General features: G+C 35.9%; 1 protein-coding gene across 1 annotated transcript in view; it reads left to right on the forward strand.

The window, feature by feature from the left end:
- LOC137216580 (teneurin-1-like) overlaps nucleotides 1-9,215 on the forward strand; it is a 405,037-nt gene extending 395,822 nt beyond the window's left edge. The window contains exon 4 of the mRNA XM_067722678.1: nucleotides 9,142-9,215. Within this exon, the coding sequence (XP_067578779.1) occupies nucleotides 9,142-9,215 (74 nt within the window). The remainder of the gene's footprint in view (nucleotides 1-9,141) is intronic.
- The last annotated feature ends 2,674 nt before the right edge of the window (nucleotides 9,216-11,889 follow it).

Consider the following 11,889-nt stretch of genomic DNA (forward strand, 5'->3'; position numbering starts at 1 on the left):
TCACATTGATTGATTTGCGTATATTGAAGAATCCTGCTTCCCTGGGATAAATCCCACTTGGTCATGGTGTATGATCCTTTTAATGTGTTGTTGGATTCTGTTTGCTAGTATTTTATTGAGGATTTTTGCATCTATATTCATCAGTGATATTGGTCTGTAATTTTCTTTTTTTGTACTATCTTTGGTTTTGGTGTCAGGGTGATGGTGGCCTCGTAGAATGAGTTTGGGAGTGTTCCTTCCTCTGTTATTTTTTGGAAGAGTTTTGAGAAGGATGGGTGTTAGCTCTTCTCTAAATGTTTGTTAGAATTCAGCTGGGAAGCCATCTGGTCCTGGGCTTTTGTTTGTTGGAAGATTTTTAATCACAGTTTCAATTTCATTACTTGTGATTGATGTGTTCATATTTTCTGTTTCTTCCTGGTTCAGTCTTGGAAGGTTACACCTTTCTAAGAATTTGTCCATTTCTTCCAGGTTGTCCATTTTGTTGGCATAGAGTTGCTTGTAGTAGTCTCTTAGGATGCTTTTTATTTCTGTGGTGTCTGTTGTAACTTCTTTTTCATTTCTAATTTTATTGATTTGAATCCTCTCCCTGTTTTTCTTGATGAGTCTGGCTAATGGTTTATCAATTTTGTTTATCTTCTCAAAGAGCAAGCTTTTAGTTTTATTGATCTTTGCTATTGTTTCGATTTCATTTACTTCTGCTCTGATCTTTATGATTTCTTTTCTTCTAACTTTGGGTTTTGTTTGTTCTTCTTTCTCTAGTTCCTTTAGGTGTAAGGTTAGATTGTTTATTTGAGATTTTTCTTGTTTCTTGAGGTAGGCTTGTATAGCTATAAACTTCCCTCTTAGAACTGCTTTTGCTGCATCCCCTGGGTTTTGGATCATCGTGTTTTCATTGTCATTTGTCTCTAGGTATGTTTTGATTTCCCCTTTGATTTCTTCAGTGATCTCTTGGTTATTTAGTAATGTACTGTTTAGCCTCCATTTGTTTGTGTTTTTTACATATTTTTCCGTGTAATTGATTTCTAATCTCATAGCATTGTGGTCAGAAAAGATGCTTGATATGATTTCAATTTTTTAAAATTTACTGAGGCTTGATTTGTGACCCAAGGTGTGATCTATCCTGGAGAATGTTCCGTGCGGACTTGAGAAGAAAGTGTAATCTGCTCTTTTTGGATGGAATGTCCTATAACTATCAATTAAATCTATCTGGTCTATTGTGTCATTTAAAGCTTCTGTTTCCTTATTTATTTTCATTTTGGATGATCTGTCCATTGGTGTAAGTGAGGTGTTAAAGTCCCCCACTGTTGTTGTGTTACTGTCGATTTACTCTTTTATAGCTGTTAGCAGTTGCGTTATGTATTGAGGTGCTCCTATGTTGGGTTCATATATATTTATAATTTTATATCTTCTTCTTGGATTGATACCTTGATCATTATGTAGTGTCCTTCCTTGTCTCTTGTAAAATATTTTAAAGTCTATTTTATCTGATATGAGTATTGCTACTCCAGCTTTCTTTTGATTTCCATTTGCATGGAATATCTTTTTCCATCCGCCACTTTCAGTGTGTATGTGTCCCTAGGTCTGAAGTGGGTCTCTTGTAGACAGCATATATATGGGTCTTGTTTTTGTATCCATTCGGCAAGCCTGTGTCTTTTGGTTGGAGCATTTAATCCATTCACGTTTAAGGTAATTATCGATATGTATGTTCCTATGACGATTTTCTTAATTGTTTTGGGGTTTGTTTTTTTTTTTTTTTTTTACGGTAGGCGGGCCTCTCACTGTTATGGTCTCTCCCGTTGCGGAGCACAAGCTCCGAATGCGCAGGCTCAGCAGCCATGGCTTACGGGCCCAGCCGCTCCACGGCATGTGGGATCTTCCCGGCCCGGGGCACGAACCCGCGTCCCCTGCATCGGCAGGCGGACTCTCAACCATTGTGCCACCAGGGAAGCCCTGGGTTTGTTTTTGTAAGTCCTTTTCTTCTCTTGTGTTTCCCACTTAGAGAAGTTCCTTTAGCATTTGTTGTAGAGCTGGTTTGGTGGTGCTGAATTCTCTTAGCTTTTACTTGTCTGTAAAGCTTTTGATTTCTCCATTGAATCTGAATGAGATCCTTGCTGGGTCGAGTAATCTTGGTTGTAGCTTCTTCCCTTTCATCATTTTGAGTATATCATGCCCCTCCCTTCTGGCTTGTAGAGTTTCTGCTGAGAAATCACCTGTTAACCTTATGGGAGTTCCCTTGTATGTTATTTGTCATTTTTCCCTTGTTGCTTTCAATAATTTTTTTTTGTCTTTAATTTTTGCCAATTTGATTACTGTGTGTCTTGGTGTGTTTCTCCTTGGGTTTATCCTGCATGGGACTCGCTGCGTTTCCTGGACTTGGGTGGCTATTTCCTTTCCCATGTTAGGGAAGTTTTTGACTATAATATCTTGAAATATTTTCTCTGGTCCTTTCTCTCTCTCTTCTCCTTCTGGGACCCCTATAATGGGAATGTTGTTGCGTTTGTTGTTGTCCCAGAGGTCTCTTAGGCTGTCTTCATTTCTTTTCATTCTTTTTTCTTTAGTGTGTTCCGCAGCAGTGAATTCCACCATTCTGTCTTCCAGGTCACTTATCCATTTTTCTGCCTCAGTTATTCTGCTATTGATTCCTTCTAGTGTAGTTTTCATTTCAGTTATTATATTGTTCATCTCTGTTTGTTTGTTCTTTAATTCTTCTAGGTCTTTCTTAAACATTTATTGCATCTTCTCGTTCTTTGCCTCCTTTCTTTTTCCAAGGTCCTGGATCATCTTCACTATCATTATTCTGAATTCTTATTCTGGAAGGTTGCCTATCTCCACTTCATTTAGTTGTTTTCCTGGGGTTTTATCTTGTTCCTTCATCTGGTACAAAGCCCTCTGCCTCTTCATCTTGTCTGTCTTTCTGTGAATGTGGTTTTTGTTCCAGAAGCTGCAGGATTGTAGTTCTTCTTGCTTCTGCTGTCTGCCCTCAGGTCTCAACTTATTCTGCTAGTGTTGGAAGGTCTCCTGCAGAGGCGGAGGGTGGCTGTGGCTCACCGTGAGGACAAGGACACTGGTAGGAGAAGTTCTGGGAAGTACTCCTTGGTGTCAGCTCTCCCAGAGTCCACCATTAGCCCCCCAAAGACCAGACTCTTTTTCTAACATACCCTTTTTTGGCCTGTAGCATGTATAAAGGTCCATATATATATGGGCAACTCCCTGCCTTGCAAAGACCCAAAGCCTACCTCCTGCCTGTCTCACTTTAGCCTTTAAACCTATGTCCTTAGATTACCACTTGAAGGGGAGCTGCAGCATCAACTCCTGAGCATGCCACTCTTGTTTACAGTTCCCACCTTGGCTTTGGCTTTTGTTGTTTTTTTCCTACTTCTTCTGAGTGCCATTCTTCATGTGAATAGATGTATGCTGTGTTTGTCCAGCATTTCTAAGTGTTTTGTAGTGTAAAATTTTAGGTTTTCTAGTCTACTAGTATTTCCAGAAGCTGAATTCTTCATTCTTCCTCTATACTATCTCCCTGTAGTTTGGTTTCCAAGCATCAAACTTCACTTGCCATCGACATATCTTCTCTTTAAAGTTTAAGAAACCATGTTATTAGAAAAAAATCTTGATTCCTCTAACTTCAGAGAAAACTGTAGTGCTTCCAGGGCAACTAGAGAGGTCTCAGACATTCTAGACAGAGAGATGCTTGAAAATGTTTTAACCAGTCTTACCATTACATCAGTGAAAAAGCAGAGGTCTTTTCTAGAGAGTACTTGGAAAGTCACATTGCTCCTTTTTTAGCATAAGCCATTGTTTCAAGGAAATTGCTCTTAATGTTATCTGTTTTCTATCATTTGGTAAGAAACAGTGAGGAAATAAGCCTATTGTGACCCAGTTGGCTAGTTGTGTAAGTTATAAAGTTTTATTTTGTCAATAAAGACTTACTTTTCTTAAGAAAGTTTATGTTACTGAATCCTGTAAAAGCTGGGTGAAAAGAAATCAGCTGCTAGATTATTAACCACAGATTCAAGGTCCTATCTAGTGACAAATGCAAACTCAGGTCGATGCAATTAACAAAAATAAAAACGGGTTCATTCTTTGGTATAATTGACACAGAGTGACATATATCTGCCTTTCAACATCTGCTTTTTAATAAGGTATCTCCTTTACAGTATGTTGTGATATTGTTTTAGAGTTCCTAGAAAGGGGATTTTAAATTGTTATCTACCAAGTAACTATTGGAAATTAGAGATTGGCTTTTTATAATGTTTACACCTTTTATATGCCATTTAAGGGACAATTTTTTATTTAATTTAATATAGCGAAATCTCATAATTTTAAGACTTACATTGACAGGGTTGAGCTGAAATTTACCTTGAAATAGCCCATGAAAAGGGTACTATGAAGATTACAGAGAGCTCGTTTCACCTGCTTAAGAGCATAAACCATTTTAAGCACATTAAAAGCAGTAATAAGAACAAATAGACATTTTTACAGTTTTTGTTTATCCGTGACCCTAAGTGCCTCTATAGGACATTAGTAGTAGCAACATATTTGCAGTGCACGTGAAAGTAAATACAACATACTTGTATTTTAAATATGATTCAAACTTAACAATGAAACTTGACTCTTTGAATTAGGCTGAATTTATAGAGGTGAAAAACATTTCTACCCATTTTCTTAAATGTAAATATTTTATAAACTGAGGGAAAGCACAGTTTCTTTTTCTTAAGCTGTTTCTTAAGGAATCGTTACATTTTCATGACTCACACCTTTGGATTCCATTTTTATTTACAATCCCACATCGAGCTGCTCATGTCTCTTCTCTATTTCAAGTAATCTTTTGTCTCATTCATTTTGAAGATGTGGTCAGAGACAGGGTGTGAGTGGGTAATATTCAATGCAAACAACATGACTACACATAATGTGAAGCGTTCACTGAATTTTAAACTGACATTTAAGGATCGCTCTGGACTAATTTATCCTGCCCTCTTCAGCCTACATATTTCTTCTGTGCATAATTCCTTCTTGAAGTTAATAGGAATTTGGCATGTAGCAGGAGTACATGTTTCATGAAATGGGAATCTGGGACCTGTCATTTGGTAAGAATTCTGCTTCTACCTTGATTGGTCTGTCCCCCTAATGTCTTTCACTATACTACAGCAGTGTAGGCAGGCCTTCCATTCCAGTGTGAAATGAAACTATTTTAAAATGCAAGGTATATGTGGGTTACCATGAGCAGAGGATAAGTAGTATGATCTATTGGACTGAAGATAGAAGGATTTTGAAATGCTATGCTTACTGAACATAACATAAAAGTAAAAGTTTCTATGTGCTGCATTACAAACATTTTCATTATAACACATATTTTCACTTACCCATACCAGTAAACCCTGGGAAAACATCTTAATTATGCAATGAGCTTCAAGACTAGGACTTTAAATCAAAGGGAAAGTAATAGCTTTTCTAGTTTTTCTTCAGTGCTGTGCACACTGCCCTGTCTTTGTCGTGATATATATTTTTTCTACATTTTCCATTATGCAGATATGTATTTCTTATAGGTAGAGTGAAATAATTTTTAGCATCTAACACATTTTCAATTAATTATTCGTAATTTGCCAACACATTGAATAAACTGTAATATATATGCAAGGGAACACTGTGCAGCTTAAAAGAAAAAAATAACAAGGAAGATTTCTATGCACTGATATGGAATGATCTCAAGATGTATTTTTCAGTGAATAAAAGCAAGATGTAAAGACGTATGTAGGGTGTACTATATTTACGTACAGAAAGGGAGAAAATAATAATATACATTCATACATTGTGCATTGGCATGAAAAAATACTGGAAAGATGAATAAGAAACTAGTAAAAATGGTTACCTGCAGGGGTTGGAGGAAGAATGGGGTTGACTGGGAAACAAGAGAAAATGAAACTTCTCAGTGTATATCTCTGTGTACAGGTTGGGGTTTGTTGGTTTGTTTTTAGTTTTGAAACGTTAATTATTGGAATCAGGAGAAAAGGAATTTACCAATACCAATACATAAAATTCTTTTTTACCTGTTGATTCTCCAGGAATACATAAGTTAACATGTTGGACCTAGAGTTTTTTTCTTGGCTGTGCCACTAATTAGCTATATGACCTTAAGCAACTCATTTAACTCATCTGGACTTCAGTGTTGTAAAATAAGGAATTTAGAAGAGATGGTTTCCAAGGTCCCTTCCAGCTCTAACATGCTATGAAATGCAAATAGGTGACAGCATAATATGGGTATATTAAGTCAACTTCTTAAGGACTGGAATTGTGTGTGACTGATAAGAATATTTATTGCTGCTCTAGGGTGTTCTGTTTTGGCTAATTTTTCTCCAGAAAAAGTAACAGTTAAAGTGAGTTTTCTTACTCAGGCAGATAGATGCCTATATATAAATTACCTTTTGAAAGTAGATATAAATTACCTTTTCAAAACCCAAATTTACTGCTGTGCTAAAGAGAATTTCTTTTAACGTTGGGTAAAAACTTTATACAAATATTTTTTAAGATACCGTAAGTGTACTAACACAGATGAACTCAAAACATTGACTTGACTTGTTAATCAGTATTTTGATAAGCTTCTGAGTCTTTATTAAATATGTGTTCACGTTTGATATCCATTCTGTTTAAGCTTCAATTATTTAATTACAGGTCTTGATATGAAACTAATCATGCATATATCCATACGAAGCTTGCATACTGACGGGATAAAATCATTAAACAGTCATTACTGTAAACTGACGTTGGCCTGAAATTTTTGCAGTTAACGGGGGAGTTGATGCTTGATGAACAATCCAATTAAAACTGGCAACAAAAGACCTAAAATGTCAGCCAAATTGCTTTTTAATAGTCAATGCAGCCGTCACAAAACATAAACATTAAAGTCCCCATAGAAGCATAAAGCTTCATGGTGAAACAATTCCAGAAAATGAATAATAATTACAGCATCTTGAGGATTCTTTTAATAGATGTGCACTCATTAAAAATATTTTGTTGGTTAGAATCAGTTGATAAAGTATGTTTTGCTGAATACTTCTTTATATTTGTTATAGTAATGGTTTTATTTAATATTAGATAGGTATAATTTCTATTATCCAAAAAAACGTTATTTTAAAAGGCATTTTACTAACCTAGAAGGCAAGGTTCTGATAAAATACACAATATGACTTGCTGGCTCCTCAAAATATAAAAAAAATAATGACTCCTCGGTTACACTGAAGTTCAGATGAAAAGGCAGGGAAGCCAGTTGTGATTTCTACAAGTAACCTGAAAGCAATAGCCAACATTTAGACTCCCGAGGCTCTGGGCGAATACTGAATATGTGCATGGTTTAATCACCTAGATGTTTCCTACTATCCAACAGTTTGGTTTTTAGTTGAAGATACAAATCCAAATATTTTATTGAATTTTTCACCTTTGGTTCAGGTGCTTCACACCTGGAGGCCAAAGTGTTAGATTTTTATAAAAGATTGTCTTGTGTGTTATGAGTAATCCAACTTCCTCTGTCATTACTGCCATCTTTTTCAATAAGCAAAGAAAGAAATTGTGAGGTTTTTATCTTTGTGACATTATAACACAGGAGAAATATCAAATGGCTCCTAGGGGAGATGTTTAAAGCATCAGGGCTTTAATAATCTATTCATTTATTTTTCCAATAAACATTTGCTGAACATTTATTATGTGTCAACATGGTGTTGACCACACTGGGAATCTGGAGCTGAGTAAGATTTGGATACCATCCTAAAGCTTTCTATTGAGTTGAAGGTTAAACATGTAAACAATCAGCTGTAATACAAGGGAGAAATGTGTGAAGAATTCAAATGAGGAAAATAAAAAATACTTGTCTCTCAGATTCACACGTGAGTTAGAAATTCATAGCCTACCATAATTTTTTGACATTATTTTGTAGCATAGATATGCACAGTAGAGCCCTCAAACAGATGTCACCCTAATACATTTATGTATTAGAATATCTGTCAATTAAATATTGCCTTCCTCTACAATCATAGAGTATAATTTTTTGTGCTATGAAGAGTAAATTGGCATTCACACTTCTCCAGCTGTGGTTTCTCTGTTTTATCTTTTGAGGAAGTTAGTGCTGTGTTTTCAGAGCAACAATTAAAAAAAAAAATCCCTCAAAGGAGTGATAGACACACTGGGACTTCAAAATCTATTAGCTGAAACAGTGAGGAGAAAACCCTATAGGAATATAAACGAAACTTTAATGGTACCATATCACAAAATACTAAATGACCCAACTATCCATGAAAAATTGCTTATCTTTTCATTTTTTTCTTAATACAATGATGACTAAAATTTGGAGGGAAAATTCTAACATGTAGGCTATATCTCTAAGCCACCATCTCAACCTATGGAAAAGTAAAAATGCCTTGGTCTGTATCTTGCACATAATCAGATAAAATGATGTCAGCAGTTTGATTAAATGTTGGTTTGAACAGACCAAATCAGCCAGCTCTTTTGCCGATGTATGGACCACAGAATAATAGATAGAAGTATAATCTTCTGCCCCTAAATTAATATTTTAATTTAGAAGTGAACAATGAAGCTTTCAGTGTGAAAAATAGTAGACAATAGATTATAGATTAAAATTCTTATGACCTCTTGTAAAATGCTTTGTGTTTTGCATTTACAAAATGCAAAATGTCCATTAAAACGAAATAATATATCTCACATATTTAGCAACGAATCAGGTGTCTCTTATGTCCTAGGCATTGTTCTGGGCACCAAGGATTCAGGAATGTATAAGACAGAGACTTCAACTTCAAGTACCTCCTTGCCTAGCTGAAGAAACTCACACAAAGAAATAATTATAGTAATGTGAGATCTCTGATAAATAAACTGTAATAAGTTACGTGAGAACACTTGAAAAGGAATGGATGAAGGCATCACAGAGGAGGTAACATTGCCTAGAAGACTTGTATTCATCCTTTAAGACCCAGCTTCATTGAGGAAGGTGGGAGGCAATGGCATCCAAGCAAAGGAAGCATGTACAAAATTATAGAGACATGGAAGAGCGTGGCCTATATGAAGTTGAGGGACAGGAGATAAAGCTCCCGGCACTTATATGCTCTACTAAGGATTTTGCACTATATCTTATAGACCAGCGGTCCCCAACCTTTTTGGCACCAGGGACAGGTTTCGTGGAAGACAGATTTTCTATGGACCCGGGGTAGGGGCGGAGGAGGGGATGGTTCAGGTGGTGATGCGAGCGATGGGGATCTGCAGATGAAGCTTCGCTGGCTCGCTGCTCACCTCCTGCTGTGCGGCCCGGTTCCTAACAGCCCACGGACCGGTAATGGTCCGCAGCACAGGAGTTGGGAACCCCTGTTATAGGCAATGAAGAGCCACTGTATTAATCGTAATTAAGAAAACAGTTGTGGATTCATTCATTTTGATTATTCATTGATAATACATATATGTAATTAAATACGTTGTTAATAAATTCCACAGCTATCAGATATTCTTACTTTGATAGGAATCAAATATTTGAATTCCAGGGTGTTATCTATACTCAGTGTTTCCTACATTACCCTAAATATATTTAGTCAGGTAAAGATTTTCTAAGATGATTTCTTAGTAAAGCATGATTAACATTTTTTCCCATAAAAGCTTGAATATAATCAGTATCATGTCTATATAGAAACCCTCAATTTTTAAATATAATATTCAAGTAGAACTCTTAAAAGAGGTCAAACAATGAATTTACCCCACATAATTAATACCTAACTGAAAGATTGCCGGAAAATACTTTTTTATTATCCACAATTATTTTAATGTTAAAAACAAAAACATGGAGACTTTTTTGGCATCATAAATTACTTTTGAGCAACTTGATTTAATGGGCAACATGGTATACTGATCAGTGACTTTTGATGTACTTTTCTCAAAATTTCTCACAGAAACATATTTTACATTATAATAGACAAAACTGAAACAAAAGTTTCAGGAAACACTTCTTTCCTTTACTAAACAAATTCTTACTTACAGTAAAAAATGAAGTCATGGAGCTAATGCTCTATGATATATTATGTTCTATTTCATTCTTTAAATGCTGGTCAAAGTTGGTCTCACAACCGATCAATTGGTCATAGCCAGAAGTTTAAAAAGCACTGTCATAGATAGACTAGTTGAAAGAAAACTGGATCCGAAGTCAGAAGACTACTGGATTAGAAGTTGAAAGACTTGGGTTCTTTCCCTAGCTCTCTTCACTATTTACTACCTCTGTGACCTTGGCAAACTCAGTTAACTTCTCCATTTTTTAATATACAAAGTGGGGATGATGCCTTCTGTGTCTATCTCACAGACTCCTGTTGTGAGGAACAAATGAGATAATATATTTCAAAGTGCTTTGCAAACCGTAAAACACTATGTAGGTGTAAGAAGGTGATATCCATGAAATGAGACTATACTTCATTGTTATGTATTTCATGTGACTTTGGCGAACCTTTTAATCCTTCAAATTCGTTCTTGAAAAATAATTTCCTTGAGGGTATCTAGCCACACCAGATATATATGAAAATAAGATTGACAAAGTGTTTCCCATTCTGAATAAGAGACAACAGTGACATTAGTTCAATACAGTTTACATTTCTGGCCTCTCAGAAGAGAACCTGATACAGATCACCACCCTTTAAACAAGGATACTTGTTAAAATAATGGGAGGAATGCATGGCTTCATATTATGTAATTTGCTTATATGACACATCTTTTATGATACATGGTACTACTGCTAAAGTTAGCCTTTGGCGAAGATATGTCATAAACACGTTTGCAGAACTCTAATAGAAAGAGAGAGACAGGCAAGCCACTCATTTGAAAAAGCAATGTTTAGTAAAGTATTATTATGAACTACCTGTGTTTGGTTCTTGCCTTGCTACAAATGACCTGAAATGCAATATGACGTGATGATCAATTGCCCAGTTTTCTCCATCCTTCCAGCAAGCATTTATTGAGCGCTGACTCAATAAATGGCACACTGACTGTGCCACACTGCAGGTACTAGTGGAGTCATTAGAAAAAAAGAAGCCGTGGTCACTGCCTTGCAAAGAATTTATGGCCTGTTAGGGAAGGTAAAACAAGTACATAAACACAAGGCACAATATTAGGTTGTTTCGGTTTCTTGAAACATAGACTTGCTCAGAGTAGCTCAGGTGATAAGGATTTATTGTCAGCGTGCATATCCAAAGACTGAAAATGAATCCAGCTCTAGAAACCTCAGCAGTACAAATTTGTGAATCTTTACCTAGGCTTCTGCTGTTGGTATGATGCAGTGACTGGCCTCATGTCTGCTTTTTTCTGTGACCATCTGCTTCTCTCCCTGCCACCACCTAGCTTCACATGTCTTAGGAGGTGCTGAGAGCATAAGAGGAATACAGTGCTCTAGGAGGTCAGAAGCGAAAAACATTGCTTCTTTATTCAGATTTAGATTTCAAGGAATGCTTAATGAAAGGAGTAACATTGGTAACTGGCCTTGGAGGAGTGGGATGTAGACAGAATATGAGATGAAAGGACACCCAAAGTGGAAATTCAGGTATGAAAATAAACATTCAGAAATGGAATGCATTAATTGTCTGTTAAATGACAAACATTGCAATTTGGTTGGAGAAGAGGAAGTAGCGAAAGGTAGACTGCAGCAAAATGATGCCCTTTTAACCTCCCAAATATATTTTTTTTAATTTTGAATTGAATTGTAATGTAACCAATCTCTATATACATATTAAATTATAATAATATATTTTATAAAATGATTATATATATAAATAGTTTTCCATTTTAAGAAACAATTTGTACAGAGCATACTTCAAAAAAATGTCTTCCACTGGCCTTTTCTTCTGTTTATTTTGCAGA

This window comes from Pseudorca crassidens, chromosome X (assembly GCF_039906515.1).
Source record: "Pseudorca crassidens isolate mPseCra1 chromosome X, mPseCra1.hap1, whole genome shotgun sequence".
NCBI classification, from domain to species: Eukaryota; Metazoa; Chordata; class Mammalia; order Artiodactyla; family Delphinidae; genus Pseudorca; species Pseudorca crassidens.